The sequence below is a fragment of the Ochotona curzoniae genome, unplaced genomic scaffold (assembly GCF_017591425.1).
Source record: "Ochotona curzoniae isolate NIBS_2020 unplaced genomic scaffold, NIBS_Ocur_1.0 contig_1, whole genome shotgun sequence".
Lineage (NCBI taxonomy): Eukaryota > Metazoa > Chordata > Mammalia > Lagomorpha > Ochotonidae > Ochotona > Ochotona curzoniae.
Genome location: NW_024464918.1, coordinates 26,412,198 through 26,435,997, shown reverse-complemented (window position 1 = coordinate 26,435,997; position 23,800 = coordinate 26,412,198). Strand labels below are relative to the sequence as shown.

General features: G+C 56.4%; 1 protein-coding gene across 3 annotated transcripts; it reads left to right on the top strand.

Annotated features, from left to right (window-relative positions):
• The first annotated feature begins 1,852 nt into the window (after positions 1-1,852).
• Positions 1,853-12,697, top strand: B4GALT7 (beta-1,4-galactosyltransferase 7). 3 transcript variants are annotated; one of them, XM_041001463.1, is made up of 6 exons: positions 1,853-1,984; positions 6,548-6,910; positions 10,250-10,475; positions 11,205-11,288; positions 11,497-11,601; positions 12,035-12,697. In XM_041001463.1, exons 1-6 carry the CDS (start codon positions 1,935-1,937, stop codon positions 12,188-12,190), a joined length of 984 nt encoding a protein of 327 aa, XP_040857397.1. In that variant the 5' UTR covers positions 1,853-1,934; the 3' UTR covers positions 12,191-12,697. The 3 variants fall into 3 exon arrangements, with proteins under 3 accessions (XP_040857397.1, XP_040857481.1, XP_040857314.1); XM_041001380.1 differs by lacking the exon at positions 1,853-1,984 and adding an exon at positions 4,444-4,797; XM_041001547.1 differs by lacking the exon at positions 11,497-11,601 and having other exon boundaries at positions 1,877-1,984.
• The last annotated feature ends 11,103 nt before the right edge of the window (positions 12,698-23,800 follow it).

Sequence of the window (23,800 nt, the reverse complement as noted above, 5' to 3'; positions counted from 1 at the left end):
AAAGCCAGGAGCCAGGAATTTCTTCCGGGTCTCCCACAGGGGTGCAGGGTCCCAAGGCCTTGGGCCATCCTCGACTGCTTTACCAGGCCAGGAGCAGGGAGCTGGATGGGAAGTGGAGCTGTCAGGATTAGAGCCAGTGCCCATATGGGATCCTGGCACGTTCAAGGCGAGGACTTTAACCATTGCACTATCGTGCTAGGTCCAAGTGTCTGCCTTTTTAAATAAGTTTTAAAATGTGTGTGTATATATATTTTTTGTGTATATATATATTTTTACAATGTCAGATAATGTAATAAAAAATTTAGAACAATATTGGCAAATGTTAACTCAAAGGACACTCGCTATTTGCTAGGGAACTGAACGTTTGCCTGGAAGAGAAGTTTTCACCTCAACTCCAACAAAGTTCAGTCGTCCCTCCTTACCTGCTGTCCAAACTCACAGAAAATAGTCAACAGATCATTTGAAACATGCTCTGAGTGGCATGATGCAATCTCTTGCTGTCCCCTGTGTCTTGATGTGCCCGCCCCACTGTCCTCAGAGCACTGAGTAGCTGTATCGGTATCAGGTGCACCCTGTGCCGTGGCGCTCAGGTTGTTTATAATGGCCTCACAGCAGAGAACGACAATGCCAACAGTGTGCCAGGCAGAAGGTTCACTTGGTACCATGGCCACAACTCAGGGCACACAGGGAGAATCAAAGCCCATGTTACTTGTCAGGTTCAGCTCTGTCTACAGTCCTAGGCATCCCTGGGGGGGTTTGGGCACGGGGCAGAGCCTCTCCTTTCCCTGGGTGGCTTCGACTTCCTGCCATGTGCTGTGCCGGGTACGTTCATGCTTTGTGCTTCCACCCCCATGGCAGCCCCACACAGTAAGAGCCACATGTAGCCCCTGGCGAGCACACAGCCCAACACGGCAGGGCTCGGCCGTTGTGTCTGCTGAACCTGTGTGGTGGCTTGCATGGTGGCCTCCTGCGCTGGGGGTCCTGGACTGGACTGGGCCTGGCCGCTGAAGGCTGCATGGTGGCCTCCTGCGCTGAGGGTCCTGGACTGGACTGGGCATGGCCGCTGAAGGCTGCGTGGTGGCCTCCTGTGCTGGGAGTCCTGGACTGGGCATGGCCTGGCTGCTGAAGGCTGCATGGTGGCCTCCTGTGCTGGGGGTCCTGGACTGGGCTCGGCCTGGCTGCTGAAGTCTGCGTGGTGGCCTCCTGCGCTGGGGGTCCTGGACTGGACTGGGCATGGCCACTGAAGGCTGCGTGGTGGCCTCCAGTGCTGGGGGTCCTGGACTGGGCATGGCCTGGCCGCTGAAGGCTGCATGGTGGCTTCCTGTGCTGGGGGTCCTGGACTGGGCCTGGCCTGGCTGCTGAAGGCAGCATGGTGGCCTCCTGTGCTGGGGGTCCTGGACTGGGCATGGCTGCTGAGGGCTGCACGGTGGCCTCCTGTGCTGGGGGTCCTGGACTGGGCATGGCGGCTGAAGGATGCGTGGTGGCCTCCTGTGCTGGGGGTCCTGGACTGGGCATGGCGGCTGAAGGCTGCGTGGTGGCCTCTGGGGCCTCCAGTGCTGGGGTCGGCCCTGGGCTGGGCTTGGCGTGTTTGCCGAACCTGCATGGTGGCCTCCTGTGCTGGGGGTCCTGGACTGGGTTTGGACTGGGCTCGGCCTGGCCGCCGGAGCCTGCGTCGTGGTCTCCGGGGCCTCCAGCGCCGGGGGAGCCCTGGACACGGCGCACGCGGGACACGGCGCACGCGGGACACGGCGCACGCGGAACCCGGCGCACGCGGAACCCGGCGCACTCGGAACCCGGCGGGCGCGGCTCGCGCAGCCGGCCGGAGCGGCGGAGCCGGCGGACGGGGGCGGGGCCGCAGGCGGAGGCGCCGCGTAGGCCCGGGAGGCCGGGCGGGCCGGGAGCTCGAGCCCCATGCCGCGCCGCCGGCCCCGACCATGTTCCCATCCCGGCGGAGAGCGGCGCAGCTGCCCTGGGAGGACGGCAGGTGAGCGGCGGCGGGTCCCTCGGGGGCCTGCGGGGGTCTCTGCTCCCGCGGGTCCCACTCGCTCCCCGTGTCTCTGCTCCTCTCCCTCTGTGAGTTTTCCTTGCCTCACGTTCCCACATTGTGCATCTCCTGGGGTTTCACCCGCTGCCTCCCCCGGGCACCGCTGTCTTTCTTTTCTCTGGTCCCTGGCGGGCTCCCCGTGGACCCCGAGACTTGGCGCCCTGCTGCCCGCCGCCCCTGCCCGGCTGCCTGCAGGTGGGCACGCACCAGGCACCCCACACACCTTCCTGCCTTTTCCGTGCAGTGGGGTGTGAGCTGGGCCCAGACCTCAGCTCATGGTGGTTCCAGGACCAGCAGAACTGGGGAAGCGCTTTGTCTAGGTCCAGGGGTAGGGGCGAAACACGAACCCTTCAGGCCCCAGATGGGTCCTCCAAATTCTCTCTTGCTGAAGGCCCACGGCAGCCGGGCCGACTGGGCCATCCAACGTGCTTGGTCTGGTTTCGGGTACCCAAGCTCTTGAGCGGCAAGTGTGCACGCGTAGGAAGCTAGTCTTGCAGCAGAGCCGGCACTGGAGCCCAAGTGCTGCACCTCAGGGTGCATAGGCCAAGCAGTGTCTTCCTGCCAGCCCTGTGTCCCAGGGTCCTGGTGAATTATGGGAGCAGAGCAGGCGACACCAGCCTTCCTGCCTGTGCTGGGGGCTAGAACGTGCGCTGCGGAAGCGGCACAGCATTGAAGCAGGTCACAGACTCAGCTGCCTTGGTGTGGTGCCTGGCACAGGGCAGGAAAGCTGCCTTTACGCTTCCTGGGGTGCCCAACCAAAGCATCCGGGGAGTCCAGTCCTCTTGTCACAAAGGTTTGTATGAGGGAAGAAAGGGAAGGGAGTGGAGGCCGTTTGTATTCTTGGTCCCTTTCCATGGCTGTTCCAGAAAAACAGACTGACGCTAGTTCTGTACTTATTTATTTATTTTTATTGGAAAGGCGGATATACAGAGAGGAGAGACAGAGAGGAAGATCTTCCATCCGATGGTTCACTCCCCAAGTGACCGCAATGGCTGGAGCTGAGCCAATCCGAAGCCAGAAACCAGGAGCTCTTCCTGGTCTCCCATACAGGTGCAGGGTCCCAAGGCTTTGGGCCGTCCTGGACTGCTTTCCCAGGCCACAAGCAGGGAGCTGGATGGGGAGTGGAGCTGCCAGGATTAGAACCAGCATCCATATGGGATCTCGGCACGTGCAAGGCGAGGACTTTAACCACTATGCTATCGTGCCGGGCCCTGTACTTTTTTCTTTTCTTAAGATTTATTTGTTTTTATTTGAAAGTCAGATATACAGAGAGGAGAGACAGAAGGGAAGATCTTCCATCCAGTAATTCACTCCTCAAGCAACTGCAACGGTCAGTGCTGCACCGATCCGAAGCCAGGAGCCAGGAGCCAGGAGCTTCTTCCAGGTCTCCCACACAGGTGCAGAGTCCCAAGGCTTTGGGCTGTCCTCCACTGCTTTCCCAGGCCATAAACAGGGAGCTGGATGGGAAGCAGGGCTGCCAGCATTAGAACTGGTGCCTTTATTGGATCCCGGTGTGTGCAAGGCGAGGGCTTTATCCACTAGGCTATCGCGCTGGGCCCTAGTTCTGTAGTTTTGTTGTTTTTTAAAAGATTTATTTTTATTATTTATTTTTATTTGGAAGCCAGATATACAGAGAGGAGAGACAGAAGGGAAGATCTTCCATCCAGTAATTCACTCCTCAAGCAACTGCAACGGTCAGTGCTGCACCGATCCGAAGCCAGAAGCCAGGAGCCTCTTCCGGGTCTCCCATGCGGGTGCAGGGTCCCAAGGCTTTGGGCCATCCTCTGCTGCTTTCCCGGGCCACAGGCAGGGAGCTGGAAGGGAAGCAGGGCTGCCGGGATAGAACCGGCGCCCATATGGGATCCCGGGCGTGCAAGGCGAGGACCTTAACCACTGCGCCACCGCACCGGGCCCTAGTTCTGTAGTTTTGATGTGCAGTGGCTGCAGGCTGGGTGACAGTTGGGTGCCAGCTCTGAATCAGGCACTCCTTTCTAACCCTGGGCATTGCCTGACCAAGGAGACAGAGGCTCCCAAGTCTGCTGTTTGCCACTAGATGGCGCCAGGAGCAGCCACTGTTAGTGTCCACTGGCTGGGTCTGCTGCTGCCAGGTTGGGTCCTTAGCGCTGGTGAGGAGGTGATTCTTTTTAATTTTTTAGAAAAGGCTATTTATTTTTATTGGGAAGGCAGATTGACAGAGAGAAGGACAGACAAAGATCTTCTGTCCACTGTTTTCACTTCCCAGGTGGCCACAGTAGCCAGAGCTGAGCTGATCTGAAGCCAGGATCCTGGAGCTTCTTGCAGGTCTCCCACGTGGGTGCAGGGTTCCCAAGTCCTTGGGCCAGCCTCCACTGCTTTTCCAGAGTGCAAGCAGAGAGCTGGAAGGGAAGTGAAGCAGCCAGGATGTGAACTGGTGTCCATATGGGGGTCCCGGTTGTGCAAGGCGAGGATTTAGCTCCTGGGGTGCGGTACTGTGCCCGAGGAGGTGATTCTGATAGGAAAGAAACCTGCAGCCAGGGAGTGGAGTGTGAGGCGCAGGAAGGCCCAGCCCACGCCGTGCTCCCGGGTAATGGCTCCTACTTCTTGTTCCAAAGGAACACTAGGATCTCCTATCCATCTCCCCAGCCTCCACTCCGCCCCCAGAAAGAGCCCGGTGGGCGAGGGAGGACCTGTAGCATGTCCAGCCCTCCCAGGCCACTGACACGAGTGGCCTGTGCTCCTCAGCGGCAGAAGCCACCTCCGCAGGACACTGGGGGGTAAGTGAGAAGCCCGGAGGGGGCCCTAGCAGCCCACCCCCCCAGCGTGTGTGACACCGAGCCTGGCTGCAAGGCTGCTGGCTTCTCGCTTGGTAGTTCCCTCACTCAAGGAAGGTAGGCATTGGCCTGGCTTCAGCGTGTGACTTAGAGCATGCACTGGCTGCTGTAGCCTGCCTTTCACAGAGCGAGCCCTCCACCGTCTGACCTGTGTGCTGCGGCCACAGATGGGAATGTGACATGGCCTGACTGGCAGGGGACATGTGATTGCTCTCATAGGGAAGTGCCAGATGCCGTGGGAACACGGTGGCTGGACAGGGATAGGAGCGTAAGGCTGGTGGTGGCGTTGGAGTTAGGCCCCACAGGATCACAGGGACTGCCCGGAACCTCCAGAACCACCCCTTGAGCACTGGGAGGAAGATGAGTCCTGGGGTCCCCACAGTCTGGCAGGCCAAAGCAGCAGACTGAGGGAGATGGGTCCTGGAGCTGGAAGCGACATGGTGTGTGTGAGAACAGTTGGACACAGGCTTTTTTTTTTTTTTTTAAGATTTATTTATTTTTATTACAAAGTCAGATATACAGAAAGGAGGAGAGACAGAGAGGAAGATCTTCCATCCGATGAGTCACAAGTGAGTGCAATGGCCGGTGCTGCGCCGATCTGAAGCCAGGAATCAGGAACCTCTTCCATGTCTCCCACATGGGTGCAGGGTCCTAAAGCTTTGGGCCGTCCTCGACTGCTTTCCCAGGCTACAAGCAGGGAGCTGGATGGGAAGTGGAGCTGTTGGGACTAGAACCGGTACCCATATGGGATCCCAGGGTGTGTTCAAGGCGAGGGCTTTAGCTGCTAGGCCATGCTACCAGGCCCTGGACACAGGCTTTAACTCAGCTCCTGGAAAACAAAGTTGCAAGGGTCTGGGAAGGGCCAGGTGCAGAAGGGGTCAAGTTAGATCAAAGGGGGGCTTAGGAGACAGACGCTGCAGGGCTGGTAGCTAAATGCCTGTGTACGTGGTAGATTGTTTTGCCCGCTATGGCAGGCAGCGTGGAGGAAGCCTCCCTCCTCTGGTGCCCTTTGGCAGCATTCGCAGGAAGGTCTGAAGGGGGCAGCAGAGTCAGGTGGATGTCACCTCTTTCTAGATGTTAGCCCGAAGAGCAGTGCCCCAGCACCAGCCGTGTCTTAAGACACCCAGGTTCTGAAAGGAGTCTGGGTACCGAACCCAGCCCTCACCTTTCTTCTGTCTCCCACCTCTAGGCCTGAGGCTCTGGGACTTGTCCAGTGAGTGGCCTGCCCCTGTCCTTTCTGGCCTTTGATTGCTGGGGGCGGGGAGGGGGTCTGACCTTCCCCCAGTAAGTACTGGTTGTCTCGCCTGGCCCTGCTGCTAGCTCATATTCCTATTCTCGAAGGTTCTCTGGGCAGCCGGAGAAGCAGGGCGAAGCAGTCATTTCTGCTGGGGTGACCATGTGGGCAGTGGGTTTGGAAGCAGTGGGCTGCATCTCGGAGGTGGTGCTCCTGCCATTGGCAAGTGCCAGACACTGGGGAGTTTTGTCCCTCACGCAGCTCAGAGAGAAAGAGCAGTGAGGACCTAGGCAGCTCTGTTGCCTGGAAACAGAGTGCTCTCCTGGAGGGCTGGGCCGGGCCGCCCGAGTGGAAGTGTCCCCGTTGCTGCTGCACTAACGCCCAGGCACCTGGGGTGGCTCAGCCCTGTGTGCCCTGCACGGCCCTGCCCTCCCGACTTCGTCCCTGCTCTTGTCCCAGGTCCAGGTTGCTCCCCAGCGGCCTCTCCCGGAAATGCTCCGTCTTCCACCTCTTCGTTGCCTGTCTCTTATTGGGCTTCTTCCCCCTGCTCTGGCTGCAGTTCAGCTGCTCTGGGGACGTGGCCCGGACAGCAGGGGGACAGGGACAGGAGACCCCGGGCCCTCCGCAGGCCTGCCCTCCGGAATCACCCGTTGAGCACTGGGAGGAAGATGAGTCCTGGGGTCCCCACCGCCTGGCAGTGCTGGTGCCCTTCCGCGAACGCTTTGAGGAGCTGCTGGTCTTTGTGCCCCACATGCACCGCTTCTTGAGCCGGAAGAAGATCCAGCACCACATCTACGTGCTCAACCAGGTGGATCACTTCAGGTAGGGACTGCCCCCCCCCCCCCCCGGCCCCAGGCTCCTCGGCTGGCTCTCTGTCCTGGCAGCGGCCCAGCAGCCCAGGCCCCACCGGGACCCAGGCCCCCTGACCACTGAGGCTGAGTCATAGAAGCCCTGGGGGAGGACCCTGAGCTAATTTCCAGTTTGAAAAGCTCACGGTGGTTATTGCTAAGGATCTAGGGGAAAACACACTTGGTCTTTCCTGCACATCCCTTGGCTGAATGCGCAGGGATCTCGCACACGCGCGCGCGCGCGCACACACACACACACACACACACACACACAATCCAGCAAGTGAGCCGGCAGTTCTTTGTTGGCATCAGCTGGGTGTGCTCTAGCCCAGGTCACTTCCAGGTGAGGACTGGAGCCCACCAGACAGCCCCAACTCCAGACACCAGCAGCAAGGCCGAGCCTGGGCCACCTTCGACTAGCCACCAGCAGTTGGGGTTCCCACTAGTTCCTTCCTGGAGTTGGTGAATTTGCTAGCACGTCTCCCAGGGCTTGGCGAGAGAGTCTGTGAACTCACCAATTTATTGGGAAGGAAAGAGGCTGCAGAGCGGCAGCCGCACGGGGTGTGGAAGGCTCCTGGGTGCAGAAGCTCCGGCCCTGTTCAGGCTACGGGCACACCCCCAGCGTGCACACGAGTGCTGTATCATCTGCCTGTGTCCTTCGTGTGCTCACAAGCTGTGTGAGTTATGTCCTGTTGGGTTTTTTGTTTTATTGAAAAGTCAGATACACAGAAAGGAGGAGAGACAGAGAGGAAGATCCTCCATCTGCTGATTCACTCCCCGAGCAACCGCAATGGCCAGAGCTGAGCCAATCAGAAGCCAGGAGCCAGGAGCTTCTTCCAGGTGTCCTACCCAGTAAGGCTTTGGGCCATCCTCGACTGCTTTCCCAGGCCACAAGCAGGGAGCTGAATGGGAAGTGGGGCTGCTGGGATTAGAACCGGTACCCAGATGGGATCTCGGCATGTGCAAGGTGAGGACTTTAGCCGCTAGGCTATAGCGCTGGGGAGAGTTCTTTAGAGCCAGCTTCAAGACAGGCCTTAGGGGAGAGAAATTCTGGTCGGTATGGCCTGTCTTAGGGGACAGAGCTAGGAGCCAGGAACCATGGGCAGAAGCCAGAACACACAGTGCTGGGTGTGGGCTATATCAGGCCGGGACAAGAGACAAAGGCAAAGGGCCAGCCCACTGGTCATTGCAGTGGGGAGTGGAGAGAAGTGACCCGGTGGCTAGCACATGTGGTGCTCGCTGAGGACTGCTGGGGAGCTAGGGAACCAGAAGGTCAAGATCATGGCGTCAGAGTGCTCCATAGCTTGACATGACCTCAAATCCCATGCTTACCCAAAGCTGCTCCCGTCTGGTCATCGCACACCCCTGCTGCCTCATGGGTAGAGGCTCAGACAGTTCCTGGACTTGCCCACCTCCCCCTTCCCACACCGCAGGCTGTCTGTAGGTCCTGGCTTCCTCCCCACCCTGCCCAGAGTGCATAGCCCTCACAGCCATCTCTGCCCCGTGTTCTCCTGGCCTGGCTCAACCCAGCCAGACTGAACGTGACCCGGCCTACTGCATACTGCTCCTGGGCAGCTGGAGGGGGCCCAGCGCTGCCTGTGACTGTTGGGCCAGCCTGAGCCCTGGCCCACGAAGGCCCTCGGTCCTGCTGGAAGCCTCGCATTCCCTCCCTGGGCAGTTCCCAGCACTGCCTGTTTCTGACTGGACAATTGGAACCGCCTCACCTGCACACCCCTCCCGGCCTCTTGCCCTCTGAGGGTGGCTGTCTCAGCCATGTTTGCCCTTGGGTCTGGCCCCCTCGCGGGTGGCCCTTGGCTCTCTGATGTGTGATTTCTGTCCTGGAGTGTTCACACCAGCACACGTCCTGAACAAGCTCCCTTCTGAAGTGAATAGGAGCATCCAGCCTGGATCCCACATTTCCCACAGCGTCACCATATCACCCTCCCCTCCTCCTCCTGCACCTGCCGCACCCAGACACTTGGCGACATGCAGCTGAATTGGCTGTTACTGGGGTCCACTCCACCCCGCTAATCCAGCGGCCATTCCCAGCCTCACCTTGTCCACCTGTCAGCAGCACGTGCCAAGTGTGCCAAGCGGATGCCTTCTTCCCTCCTGAAGCAACTCCACTTGACGTGGGGACAGGCCTTCCTGGCCAGCCCTGTGCGTCTCCTTGCCTGGCTCTGTCCTGACCCCCTCATCTCTCAGCACTGGTGCTCCTTGGGACTCAGTGCCTGGACACCTCTGCCCCCCAACTGTCCTAGCTACAGTCCTTCGCTGGGAGCCTTTTTGGTCCCCAGTGTTAACGCTCAGCTCTCTGATGCTCTGCAGTCTGCTCTCCCAGAGCCCAGGCTTGCAGAGCTGACTCTGTGCTTGGTGTCCTCAGGGGCACCTCGAGCTGGGCGTAGTCACGGCTGAGCGTCTGACTGCCCACCCCACCCTGGAGCTGCTGCCCTTGCCCTTCCTGTTTCAGGAAATGACAACTCCGCACCCTGGTGGCTCAGCCAGCAAGCCCAGCACCAGCGCCAATTCCTCTTCCCCTGTCACGGTGTGTCCAGTTCCTACGCAGTGTGTGTTTACAGTCTGTCTGCTTCTCATTATTTCCACTTGTGCCCACGCACCAGATGTTCAGCCACCGCAGCGAGGCCATCACCCCTCACTGCCTACTCTCCTCCCCCTGGTCTCCCCTCCCCGAGCACCAGTCTGCTTTCCGCATCCAACCAGAGTGATCCTGGGCCCGGTACTAAGTCTCAGCCTGCCACACCCTGCTCCACGTCCAGCCAGAGTCAAGGCTTACACCTTCCAGCGGCCCGCAGGCCTCACCGTCCCCTTCCTCCCCCTGCCCTGTCTTGCTCTGCCCACACCCTCTTCCCCTGGTTTCTATATGGCTCAGCCAGGAGCCAGGAAGTCTGCGTGGTCTCCCACATACCTGGCAAAGGCTCAAGGGTTACAGTCACCATCTGCTGGCGCCCAGAGTGTACGTTTGCGGGGATCTGGATCAGAAGCTGGGTAGCTGGGACGTGATCCTCCCAGGAAGGGGCTTGAGTGCCGTGCCCATCGCCCTGCTGCCCGTCTAACAGGTCGCCACCCGAGGGCAGGACTTTGCTTTCTCACTCTCCAAGCAGCAGTGCCCAGTGCTTTGAGTAGGGTTTAGCAGGTGCCCAGGAGGCTGCATAATGAGTGGAGGTGACAGCCCCAAGTTGCCAAGTCAGCACTGTGCAAGGGGGTGGCACAGGCTCTTTAGGGCTTAGGGTGGGAGCCAGGCTGTCCCACAGAGCCTTGGCAGAATCCTGAGCGAGCCCGCTGCCTTGCACAGGTTTAACCGGGCAGCGCTCATCAACGTGGGCTTCCTGGAGAGCAGCAACAGCACGGACTACATCGCCATGCACGACGTGGACCTGCTGCCCCTCAACGAGGAGCTTGACTATGGCTTCCCCGAGGCCGGGCCCTTCCACGTGGCTTCCCCGGAGCTCCACCCGCTCTACCACTACAAGACCTACGTGGGCGGCATCTTGCTGCTGTCCAAGCAGCACTACCAGCTGGTGAGGCCCGGTGGGAGGAGGCCTGCCTGGTCCTTGCAAGGAGCCAGGCAGCGGGACGGGCTTGGTGTCTGGGGACATTGCTGCACGAGCAGGGGCCCCCGTGTCCCAGGCTTTGGGAAGTGGGGACTTTAATGGTCCTATGGGGGAGGGCCTGGCTGTTTCAGGCACAGGTGAGCCCACCTGCCAGCATCAGTAGGACTCTGTCCTCCGCCCTCCTCCAGCTCTGCTTGGGTTTTATTTTCAGACTGCAGGGTGCAATCATTTGTATGCACTGAGGCGTGGCAGCAGAGAGAGAAGGAACCCCCTTCAACCCAGCTGGGGAGTCCCAGCACTGAACCACACTGGCTCTGCCTGGGTCAGCTGGAGACCTAGGCCCATCCCCCAATCAGTTCGTGCAGCTGGCAGGGTGGCAAGAGCTGAGAAGCTTGGACCCAGAGCTTGGTTTCTGTCTTCAGGCCATGGCTGAAGGCCCTTGCTGGTTGCAAAGCCAGACATCAGCTCAGCTGTCCCCCTCCCTCACAAAGGAAGAGATGTGGGGTGTCGGGCAGTGGGGGGGGGGAGGAAGGGCACCCAGGGAGGCCCTCTAGATGCTGATGGGCTCACACGAGGTCGGGGATGGGGAGGGTGCTGGGGTAGGGCCATCTGCCGGCCCCTGGTGTGCACAGGCTGGGAGGGAGGAGCATGAGAGCAGCCCTGAGGCTGCGTGAGTGACGCTGCCCATCTCCCTAGTGCAACGGGATGTCCAACCGCTTCTGGGGCTGGGGACGTGAGGATGACGAATTCTACCGGCGCATCAAAGGAGCAGGGCTGCAGGTGAGCACCCCCAGCCCTCGGCTACCTGCGCTTCCCTCCTCAACCCTGGATGGTGCCCGCCCCGCCCCAGTCCTTGCCCTCTGGACCTCTGCTCATCTGAGGATGGACTCCTGTGCCCTTCAGTGAGCACTGGGCCTCAGGAGAGCTCTGGTGAGAGCCAGGACTCCAAGGCTGGCAGCCTGACCCCCTGCTTTCTTGGCCTCCTCAGCTGTTCCGCCCATCGGGGATCACGACTGGGTATAAGACCTTCCGCCACCTGCACGACCCCGCCTGGAGGAAGAGGGACCAGAAGCGCATTGCAGCTCAGAAGCAGGTGCTGGTTGGTCTCGCGGGGGATGATGGGTGCTGATGTGGGGCCCAGTAGGCCCGAGTCTCTCACCAGTCCTCTGCCGCACTTGGCAGCACCTTTGCAGGGCCCAAATCAGTCGGTGGCATCTCTTTGGACTGTGCCTGGCATCCTGGGCACCGTAGCTCAGACTGGACCTCAGGGTCCACGCAGCCTGGAAGGTGTGCTGGGCTCCACTGCCAATGTCCCAGGGGATCCCTGGAATGGGATTCCTTCCTCCTGCACCTCTTCTCCAGCAGGTGTATTCTCTGCGTACCAGCCGGTGTAGCCTCGGGCAGATGTCATTTCTCCTGGGTCTTCCTCTTGGCAGGGAGCCCTGGACCCCTGACCACAAGGCGGTGCAGGATTGGTGGGTGGCACCCATGAAGCCCTGAGTATGTGCTCTCTCCTTTCTTCCCAGGAACAATTCAAGGTGGACCGGGAGGGTGGCCTGAATACCGTGCACTACCGCGTGGATTCCCGCACAGCCCTGTCTGTGGGCGGGGCCCCTTGTACTGTCCTCAACATCCTGCTGGACTGTGACAAGGCTGCCACCCCCTGGTGCACTTTTGGCTGAGATGGCTGCCACTCAGGCTTGGAACGAAGCCTCAGGCCCCCGGGGCCCAGCTCTAATAGGAGACGGAGTGGCCTGCTGCACCTGCCAGCCAGCTCCATACGGGCAGCAGCCCGGCCCTGGAGGCAGGCTTGAGCCAGGCCAGGACACCGGCCCCTCATCGAGATGCTCCAGCTCTGTCCTCCTGCTTGCCAGCTCTACTTCCCTCGTGCTGAGACCTGCGGGCAGCGGGTGGGGTTGAGGACAACAACCGCCAATTGACCTCGCTTCGTTCGGGATGGACAGTCCCATTCCGAGGCCACGTGTGACTGTGACTGGGAGGCTTAGAACTACAGGGACCAAGCACAAGGACCCACGGAAGGGTGCTGCCCGCGGTGGTTGCCATGCGGGAAGGTGGGCCTGTGTCACCTGTGGTCTGACTTCTCAAACCAGAGTGCTGGATTATTCTGTGAAGTATTCTTATTTCTAAGTGATAGGTGATTGAAACTTTCAAAAGTATGGCAGGCCAGATGACAAGCTGCGGCTCATTGGTGTATCGCCTTTGGCTCAGGGGAGGGGAGAGGGAAGAGTGGGTTCGATTCTGAGCTGGTTAGGGATTGGGGTGGGGCCAGCGATGCCAGGTCTTGTGGGGAGGTGAGGTTCTCACAGGCGCAGGGGTCCAGTCCCAATGGGCTTTGAGTGACCAGCTTCAGGCTGGTCCGGCTGTGCTGGGACTCGGGAAGATGCCACCCTGCTCTCCTGGGAGCGGCTGATGGAGCAGCTTCACAGAACTGTTGTGTGGGAGGACAGCTGAGGCTCCTGGAGAGGAAGGCTGGAGAGTCCTGCTGTGATCCCAGAACCTGAGAGAAGATGACCGTTGACCTCCACAGCAGGAGAAGCCCAGGGAACCTGGCATGATGGCTCAACTGACTAATCCTCCTCCTTCAACTGCCAGAATCCTATGTGAGCAGCTACTTGTGTCCTGGCTGTTCCACTTCCCTCCCAGATCCCTGCCTCTGGCCGGGGAAAGCAGCAGAAGATGGCCCAAAGCCTTGGGAACCTTCTTCCATGTGGGAGACCCGAAGAAGCTCTTGCCTCCTGGCTTCAGATCGGCTCAGCTCTGGCTGTTGCGGCTACTCGGGGAGTGAACTAGTGGAGGGCAGATTTTTCTGTCTCCCTCTCTGCGAATCTAACTTTCCAATTAAAACGAAAGAAAGAAATGGAAAGAAGGTGCTAAGGGAGGCTGTGAGTGATCTTGGAGGGAACCCACAAGACACTGGACCCTCTAAGATTTGAGGCAGAAGCCAGAGGGGAATGTTGGGAACGTTCAAGGCTGAGGGGTTTAACCCTGGGGTCCCTGAAGTGCTCATGAAGCAAGGCATGAGGTCCCAGAACCGGGTAGGGTAGACTCAACAGCCCAGGTCCAGAAAGACTGCCCTGAAGTTGATCTCAGAGCTGCTGTCTGCAGTGGTGTGGGTTGTATATTATACACCCTGTTTATCAACAGATGCAAGCAGACATGTCTGGGTCCTTGTCTCCCTGAACTGACTTTGCCCAGCACATCAACCTGACCTGCTATAGTAAGGGGCCAGCGTGCCTCCCCATGGTGCAAAGTGCTGGAAAGAAGCTGAGGTGCCCTCTTCACCCATCTCCTGGCAACCCCAGCTGTGTTGTCCTGGGCTGGCATGTCCCATAGAGTCAGTGGAAGTGGCTGTGGCCTACAGGCCCCAGCTCCACTCTGTGCCACCTAGGAAGGCTTCAGAAAATGGGGCTCTTTGCTTCGCACCTGCACTGGTGGCATGGGATGAGAAGAGAGGCAGAGGTCCCTTCATTGGACAGGACCAACCCTGTAACCCACAATCCCCCATGGTCAAGTGGGCACCTCAGGCTGCTTCTGATGCAGTTGGCCTGGGGAAGGAGCTGGTGGCTCAGGCTGCTTCCTCAGGCCGGTGGGCCTGCTCTGTGCAGTGGTGCTGGCATCCCTGATGCCTCTGGCCTGGCCGAAGTGCCTGGAGGGAAGAGGAGCACGTGACCCTGGAAGCAGCTGTAGTGTTAGTGAGGCATCGCTGCTGAGCCATCCCCTCACACGAGTCTTTGCATTGCGTTACTTTCCTTAGGCGTTGCCCTTAGAACTCAGTCCTCCTGGTTTTGTTTTTTGTTTATTCATTTACCTGAAAAGTATGGTGACGGAAGAGAGAGCGAGAGACAGAGAAGTCTTCCACCCACTGGTTCACTCCTCAAGTGGCCTGCGGAAGCCAGGAGCCTGAAGTTCCAGCCAGGTCTCCCACACAGGTGCAGGGACCCGAGAACTTGAACCATCTTCAGCTGCTTTCCTAGGTGCATTGGTACCTAGGGAGCTAGATGGGAAGCGGACCGGCTGAAACTCAAAGCAATGTGATGTGGAATGCACGCGTGGCAGGGAGCAGCCTAGCCCGCCCCGCAGGGCCAGCCCCTTGGTCCTGTTTGTTAACCCTGTGTGGGGAGCGGTGGGACAGCACAGATGTTGCCTGGGGTCATAGAGTTGATGAGTGGCGGGGCCTGTGATGTACGCGTGGACTCTGCCTTCCCCCTGAGCAGCAGGTTCCCAAGTACAGGGTTCCTTCTGCTCTGTGCCTCCTTCCTGCCCTTGGGCAGAGGACAAGGTGTCTGCCCCTGGACTTTTCCGTGTTGAGGGAGATTGAGGACTCAGCTGCTGGAGAGGTCGTCCCCTGATCCCTGGGCTGGGGGTGGGGCACATCTTTCCAGGAAGGCCATGACTTGCTGGTGGAGTCAAATCTGCTCCTCGGGGAGGGAAGGGCCCCAGAGGGACCAGCAGGTACAAAGGCAGAGGGGCTGGAGCAAACACCGAGAATCAGGGGCCTGGAAGGCGGTGGGGGTGTTCCTGGGGCCCCAGGCCTTTAAAGGAGCAGGGACGGTGGATAGTGTGAGACCTGAGGGTCTGTGCTGTGCTCTGGGGGTGCAGGGCAGTTAGGAAGACAAGGGGACAAGGTCCAGCGGCTTCTGCTCAATGGGGTCTAAGGAGGGATAGACGAGGTTTGCGTGAGTCCAGTGGGGTGCAGTGGGACGGGCGGGAGTGGGTGTGGACCCCTGCCATGTGTGGGACCCCTCAGCTGCTGGCTCTCACAGGCCAAGGTCACTGGTGTGTCCCTGGGGTCTGCCGCCCTGCGGACTGCACCTGATTTGATGTGCAGTGCCTCTTTTCCATCCCAGCCCTCATGCTTCGTGAACACGTAACAGTTTTTTAAAAAATGTTTGTATTTGAAAAAGGCAGAGTGAAGCGGGAGAGAGGCAGAAAGCTTTCATCTGCTGGTTCACTCCGTTAATGTTTGCAGTGGCTGGGTTGGGCCAGGCTGAAACAGGAGCCGGGTACTGCGCCATCACCACCCTCTGCTTTCTTAGGCACATGAGCCGGAAGCTGGGTGCGAAGTGGATGCTGGTGTCGCCAGCAGTGGTTAAACCACCACGTCACACTGGCCTCTGCTAGCTTTTTTTTTTTTTTTAAAGATTTATTTTTATTATTTTTTCATTGGAAAGGCGGATATACAGAGAGGAGAGACAGAGAGGAAGATCTTCCGTCCGATGATTCACTCCCCAAGTGAGCACAACGGGCCGATACTATGCCGATCTGAAGCCAGGAGCCTCTTCCAGGTCTCCCACGCGGGTGCAGGTTCCCAAAGCTTTGGGCCGTCCTTGACTGCTTTCCCAGGCCACAGGCAGGGAGCTGGAAGGGAAGCAGGGCTGCCGGGATTAGAACCGGCGCCCATATGGGATCCGGGGCGTGCAAGGCGAGGACCTTAACCACTTGCGCCACCGCGCCGGACCCTTTTTTTTTTTTTAAATAAGAAAAGGAAAAGCAACTTTGGTTCCATTCAATATGTCCGGAACTTGGAGGCTATTGTTCCAGTCTTTACAACAGAGATGACTGTTTTGTTCTGAGGAGAGCAGGATGGCTGCAGGGGAGACGGCCATGTGTAGCCAACGGGCTGGTGGGGACAGGGCACAGTGATGGTGACCCATGGGGGAGGGCTGAGGATGCCCCACCAGGGGTGACCTCTTCCTCAGCCGCCAGGCCGAAAGACGTCAGCGTCCATCCCAGCACAGGCAGGGCGGTTCCCCACCTCAGCCTCCACCCTCCTCAGGACAGGATGGAGCTGAGATGGCCAGGAGGCTGCCGGCCCTGGTCCCCCTGCCTTGAGCCTGCCCACACAGCTGAGACAAGCTGCTGTTTCTTGTTTCTTTTTCAGTTTTTACAGAAACCCAAAAGCAACAGAAGAAACATCAAAGACAACAAATCAAGAACATCTGAAAGAAGTGAAACTTGTGGCACAGAAAGGTTTTTTTTTAAGATTTATTTTTATTGGAAAGTCAGATATACAGAGAGAAGGCAAGACTGAGAGGAAGATCTTCCATCCGATGATTCACTCCCCAAGTGACCACAATGGCTGGAGCTGCGCTGATCTGAAGCCAGGAGCCAGGAGCTTCCTCCAGGTTTTCTACGCAGGTTCAGAGTCCCAAGGCTTTGGACCGTCCTCGACTGCTTTCCCAGGCCACAAGCAGGGAGCTGGATGGGAAACGGGGCTGCTGGGATTAGAACTGGTGCCCATATGGGATCCCGGCGTGTGCAAGGTGAGGACTTTAGCCGCTAGACCACCACATCGGGCCCAAGAAAGTTATAGTTAAAATTAAACCTGAGTCCAAGTGCTAATCAGATGAACACAAGGTCACACGCTGGGGTCAGGCCCTTGACCCTCTGACTCGTGGGTTACAGGCTTGGCCAGCCGGCAAGCAAAAGAGATTAGGGACCAAGCGAGCAAGCGGCTGGACCCGGCTGGACCCAGCCCAGAGGTCAGAGTTGGCGTGGGAGAGTGACCCGTACTTCTTGAAACACGCTTGGAGAGTGAGCAAGAGAGCAGTGGGAGTGCCCACCCCATAGGCAGGGGCTGGCACTGCTGGCATGGGGTGGGCATGCCTCTGAACTTGAAATTCACTCTAAGAGTATATGGGTCATTTGATGCAAGTCCCCATAACGGGAGGAATGGTCACGGTTTTGCCGAGAAGTAGGTGGAGATGTCCCAGAATCTAGCTGCCGCCCCCTTCTCACTCCTTTTTTTGAGCTTGCCAATTAGCATGCGAATGTATTATTTTCACAAAAGCATGTGTTTCTTTTTTTTTTTAAATGCAGTGAAAGAGAAAGGGAGAGGAAGAGCAGGAGGAGACACACAGAGAGAGAGAGAGAGAGATCTCTTGTCTGCTGGTTTGTTCACTCCCTAAGTGATCTGAGCAGGGTAGGAAATCTCTCTGGGTCTCCCATATGCGTGACTGGGGCTTGGGTACCTGGGCCATCCTCTGCTGCTTTCCCAGGCGCGTTAGCAGGGAGCTGGAACAGAAGCGGAGCAGCACTCATACAGGATGCTGAGGTCCCGCTGCCCCCACATGCTAATGTGTTCTGATAAACATATAATGAGGTCACTGTCGGTTAGGCTTGACCCCCCCCCAAAACCAGTATGAACCTGCTCCAAGGAGGACATACGTGTATCTCTGAGCCCAAGAGGAAACAAGCTCAGTGTGGAGGAAAGAGGAACAACCCCCAGGTGGCTCACCGGCTCCTTCAGCCTCCCTGAGAATAAGCAGACTAGGAACTTAAAATAGCAGTGAGTCATGTGCTGAGGGCTCTGATGGAAGAAGCCGACACCGGGGGGAGAACAGATGGGCTGTGTGAACACAAGGGAGGAGACCAGCCGTCAAAGGAGATGCCAGAAATAAGACACTAACAGAGACGCCTTCACCAGCTTAGAGTCAGGGCCAGAGAGCTCGTCCATCCGTTGGCTCGCTCTCCAACAGCCAGGCTGGGCTGGGTCACAGCCAGGAGGCAGGAATTCAGTCCGAATCTCACTCATGGGTGGACCCAGGTACGTGAGCCATCACCTAGTCAGGGGGCGTGTTAACAGGAAGCTGGAGCTAGCAGCCAAGCCAGGGTTCCAGCCCAGGTGCTCTGCACCCACCCAGGCAGGGTCTTCAGCTTGGCACTGAACACCCATTGCAGGAGAACGCCTCCAATGCCAGTGGGCTGGTCACGGATGAGAAACAATCTCTGAACTTGAAGCATGATTGGTAAGCTAAGAGTGGAAAGACAACAGGGTCACATAACATTTTCAGTTAAACCAGAGAGGACAGAAGAAGAAGCAAAGAAAAACCCAGCACGAATGAAATGAGTGGGAGGGTACCCCCAAAGGAGACAGGAACCCAGCTGCGTCAGCCGTCATTCTAAGGGATGTGGCAGGCACTTGGGAGTTTAGGATGCTCGCTGGGACAGCCACACCCCCTATCACAGTGCTTCAGCTGCTCCTTGCTGATGCACACCCCATAATGCAGGGGTGAGGCTCAAGGTGTGGGCTGCTGCCACCCCTGGGGGAGAACCAGATCGAGTTTCAGGACCCCAGGCTTTGGCCTGGCTCAGCCCTGGCTATTGCGGGCATTTGGGGTGTGAAGCAGCACACGGAATCTTTTTTTTTTTTCTCTCTGCTTTTCAAAAAAAAAAAAAAAAAAAAAGAAGAAACATTAAAAACGAGACAGGGATGGCATGCTGACAGCATGTAGAAGAAATTTGGAGCAGGTGCACTGACGTCAGAAGACACACCCGGGGCAGGAAAGTTCCTGGGGATAACAAGGAGCATGATGGGTGGACAAAGGGATCAATTTCTCATGAAGATGTTAAATTATTAATGTGTATGCATCCAACAACAAAATATCAAAATAGGTGAGGCAAAAATCGATAGAATGGTAAGAAAAAGAGAAAAGTCGGCCATTTTCGTTAGAAGCCCATCGTTTCTTGGCCTTCTGGCTAAGATCAGGTGGAGAGAATTCAGTATCAAAGTACAACGAAATCAGCCAGGATGGAGCTAACAGGAGAACACCATTCATACGCGGAATCTAATTGACATTTCTAGAACATTTCATCCAGCTTCAGGGTACATCTTCTTCCCAGGCTCTGGGGGAACAGTCCCCAAGATAGATCACAGAACACATTGAAAGGAAGACAAAGCATTCCAAGTGTGCTTTCAGAGGAAATGAAGCTGGAAACCAGAAGCAGAGGAACAGGTGTAAAATCCCCAAATACCAAGATGCACCGAAGCGCGGAACAAAGGAAAGGCCTGCAGAGACTTTCTGAGAGGTCGCACTGCGTGGGGGTCCAGCTACCCCGAGGCATGGGAGGGAGGGCCCTGCTGCCTGCAGGCCAAGCTGCAAGCCTCAGGGCCAGCAACTAAAACAGATGGAAAATCAACCACACAAGCTGGTATCTTAGGCAGAGAGTGGAGCTCAACGTAAGCCAAGAACAAACCAAAGAGCTGGAACAAGGGGATCTGGCCTGGCAGCATAAGGTTGAGTCTGGAATTTATCCCCAGCTGTGAACAGACAGCCCCCTCACATAACAGCATTAATTACTTATCTAGTACTTAGCTTCTGTATTTACTCTCTCTATTTCTATATTTGCTATCTCTTAACACATATGTATTCTAATTACCTTATCACCAACTGGACTCTATTGTCTTTACTGCTAGACCTCTACTTATTGCTTAACTACTTAATGCTATTCACCCATTACTTAACACTACCTCAAGTTACTCAATACTTTAGTCTCACAATAACGCTAACCGCCCCCTACAGCACCAGGATTCCACGTGTCAGTTCAAGTCCCGGCTGCTCCACTTCCCATCTAGCTCCCCGCTTACGGCCTGGGAAGGCAGTGGAAGATGGCTCAAGTCCTTGGGTCCCTGCATCCATGTGGGGGACCCCGAGGAAGCTCTTGCTTTCCAATCAGCTCAGTTCTGGCCACTGTGGCCATTTGGGGAATGAATCAGCAGACAGAAGATCCTCTGTCTATCTCCTTCTCTCTGTAAATATCTGCCTTTCAAACAAAAATAAATGGGCCCGGTGTGATAGCTTGGTGGCTAAATTCTCGCTTTGCAAGCGCTGAGAACCTATATGAGCGCCGGTTCATGTCTTGGTTGCTCCACTTCCCATCCAGCTCTCGCTTGTAGCAGCAGAGGATGGCAAAAAGCCTTGGGACCCTGCACCCGCATGGGAGATACAGAAGAAGCTCCTGGCCCCTTGCCTCGGATCGGCTCAGTTCTGGTCGTCACCGTTACTTGGGGAAGGAACCAGTGGACAGGAGATCTTTTTCTCTGTGAATCTGAGTTTCCAATAAAAATGAATAAATCTGGGCCTGACACAGTAGCCTAGTGGCTAAAGTCCTCACCTTGCATGCAGCTGGATCCCATATGGGTGCTGGTTCGTGTCCCAGCTGCTCCACTTCCCTTCCAGCTCCCTGCTTGTGGCCTGGGAAAGCATTTGAGGACGGCCCAGAGCCTTGGAACCCTGCACCCACATGGGAGACCTGGAAGAAACTCCTGACTTTGGCTTGGCTCAGCTCCGGCCGTTGCGGCTGCTTGGGGAGTGAATCATTGGATGGAAGATTTTCCTCTCTGTCTCTCCTCCTCTCTGTATATCTGCCTTTCCAATAAAAAGAAATAAAATATTTAAAAAATTATTTTTAAAAAGTGGCTAAATCAAGTAAAACTAATATTAAAAAATATATATACCAGAAAGACTTGTTGCAAAAGTAATTTACTTGCAGCAATAAGGCACCGCAACAAAAGGTTTCCAAAGTCATGGACTCCTTGGGCAAGGGGAAGGGGCGGCTTGTCATGCGGGGGCTGGGTGCAAGCCCATGCGGCTGCAGTGGGCCAACCTGGGGACATACCACATGCTGTGCTATGTCCTGCATGCTACGGGGATGCATCTCCCCAGAGCCTCACTGGAAAGCTGACCCCCAGCTTTGGAGAACACTGGCCGCCTTGGAAGTTGTGGGGAAGTGTGACAGAGAGAGTGCTCGGGAAGACTGTCAACCAGCTCCGGGTGGCCACAGGTGACAGTTCCGCCTCTTGTGCTTCAGGCCTCCTCTGATCTAGAGGCTGGTGTACGGATTTCCAAACATGCCCCGCCCTGGACTCCATCACTGGTTCATTCTGCAAATGGTGACAATGTGTGCGAGCAGGCCGGGCTTCACCCAGGTCTCTCAGGAGGGTGAGGGGCAGAGGCTCCTAGGCAGGGAAGTGGATTGGAAGTGGAGCAGCCACGCCTTGAACCAGGACCCACATGGGATGCTAGCACTTGCAGATGGCACAGTACTGGCTTCCAGCATCTATATACCGTTGATATGACTTCTCCACCTTGCACAGCTGCTGAGAAAATGGAAGGATGCTGAGCAACCGTCCCGTGTGAGGAGCAGCCAGGGACCTGGCCTTCGCCAGCACTTAGCGACTCCCATGTGGGGAGTGATTTCTCTCATTCCAGAAATTCCTAAGGAGTTAGGGCATTCCCCATTAGAGCTTAGGGATGGTTGGGAGGGTGGCTGTGGCTTCTCCCTTTGTCTCTCTCCTTCCCCCAGAGACAGGAAGGAGAAAAGAAAATGTGGAAATAATGGTCTTATCTACTTTCCTGTAGCCTTTCACCCTTTGGGCCCTAGTCAACTATGTAAAGATCATAAAAAACCAAAAAACTCTCCAAAACCAAAACAAAGAAACAAGTGGAGAGAATTTGGCCAAAAAAGTGAAAAGCTAGTAAAACAACCCCAGCTGACCATCTCAAGAGAAAGAAAAAGCCCCTGAAAAAACTCAACATACCTTCACAATAAAAACATCCGATCAACTCAGAAGTAAGGGAACTTTGCCCCGCTCCCCACGACAACAAAAGCCAGTGCTAACATCATACTTAATGGCAAAAATCAAGCCTTCTGCTCAACACCAGGAAACCAGGAATAAGACAGGAGTGTTCGCTCTCACCACTTCTACTGGATATGGCGCCAGAGGTTCTAGCCAGGGCAATATAGGGTAATACAAGGTAATACAGATACTGGGAACCATATTGGAATGGAGGAAGAAAAACTGCATTTACAAATGATATAATCTCATATGCTGGAAATCCCAAAGAATCTTGGGCTAGTGTCATGGCATGCTTGCATCCCATATGGATACCAGTTCAAGTCCCAGCTGCTCCATTTTCAATCTAGCTCCCTGCTAAGGCACCTGGCAAAGCAGCAAAAGGTATGCCCACGTGGGAGACCTGCCACTGTGACCATTTGGGGGAGTGAATTAGCAGATGGAAGCTCTCTCTTTCTTCATTGTTTGTCTCTCTCTGTCCCTCCCTGTCTCTATAACTCTGACTTCCACATAAATAAATATTAAAAATAAAATCCATACACAAAATAACCATTTGAACTAAAAGTGACCCTTTGCCAATCCACAGCACAATCTCTCCCCCTGCCTCCTACCCGCCTGGGAGAAGGGGTAGCGTGCGGTGCTGAGTGACCCATCTTCCCCATATATTTAAAGAAAGAAAAGAGGGCCTCGCTTTGCATGCACCAGGCTCCCGTGTGGGTGCTGGTTCTAGTCCCGGCGGCCCTAGTTCCCATCCAACTCCCTGCTTGTGGCCTGGCAAAGTAGTCAAGGACAGCCCAAAGCCTTGGGACCTTGCACCCTCATGGGAAACCCAGAAAAGCTCCTGGCTCCTGGCTTTGGATTGGTGCAGCACAAGCTGTTGCACTCACTTGGGGAGTGAATCATTGGCTAGAAGATATTTCTCTCTGTCTCTCCTCCTCTCTCTATATATATCTGACTTTGCAATAAAAATAAATAAATCTAAAAAAAAAAAAAAGAAAAAGAAAAGAGAATAATCAACTATGCTGGCATCTTGGTATAGTTAGCACAAACCTGGCATTAACCAGGCTCAGGATGCCCGCCAGCTATTGGCTGCTTTTCTCCCAACAGTGGAACACTTGCCTAGGTACAGGACAAGCTGGGCAGTTGCCCACAGCGGAGGTGCCTCAGCTTTTGAGTTGAAGAGAAGTACAGCAAAAGCCCCACAGAATGGTCAGAAAAGCCCTGTGTGTGTGTGTGTGACTCCAGGGAAGAAGGGAAGCCAGTGACGAGAGAAGGGCAGAAGAAAGCCGTGCCGTGCTCTGAGCTGGAGAAGGTTCCTGGGGCATTCACAGCTCGGGACAGCCCTAGAGGGTGGTGGGAGGCGTGTGCTCAGCTCACTGCCCCTGGGCTCCATCTCTCCCAGAGTCCCACACAGTTATTCACCTAGGGGAGGGTGGGCTGGGACTTTTAAGAAGTGCAGGAGGGCCTGGCACAATAGCTTAGTGGATAAAGTCCTCGCCTTGAATGCGCCGGGATCCCATAGGGGTGCGGGTTCTAATCCTGGCAGCTCCACTTCCCATCCAGCTCCCTGCCTGTGGCCTGGGAAAGCAGTGGAGGACGGCCGAAAGCCTTGGAACCCTGCATCTGCATGGAAGACCCAGAAGAAGCTCCTGGCTTCGGATCGGCTCAGCTCCAGCCGCTGCGGCCGTTTGGGGAGTGAACCATTGGACGGAAGATCTTCCTCTCTCTCTCCTCCTCTCTGTATATCTGACTATGCAAGAGGGAGTTGGCGCAGCTGAGCACCATGAGACTAGCGCAAGCCAGCAGTGGACAATTAGCACTGCTGGTCTCAGGCCCAGGAACGGCGTGCTTTATTTGTTGTGGACGCTATCATGTGAGGGCACAATAATATAGGCTAATATAGGATAATACCGGC

Coding starts and splice junctions, on each gene's coding strand:
- B4GALT7 (XM_041001380.1), top strand. CDS start 4,463: ATGGGGGTCCCGGTTGTGCAAGGCGAGGATTTAGCTCCTGGGGTGCGG. Junction 4,798..6,547: donor CCTCCGCAGGACACTGGGGG/GTAAGTGAGAAG, acceptor CTCTTGTCCCAG/GTCCAGGTTGCTCCCCAGCG. Junction 11,602..12,034: donor GCATTGCAGCTCAGAAGCAG/GTGCTGGTTGGT, acceptor CTTTCTTCCCAG/GAACAATTCAAGGTGGACCG.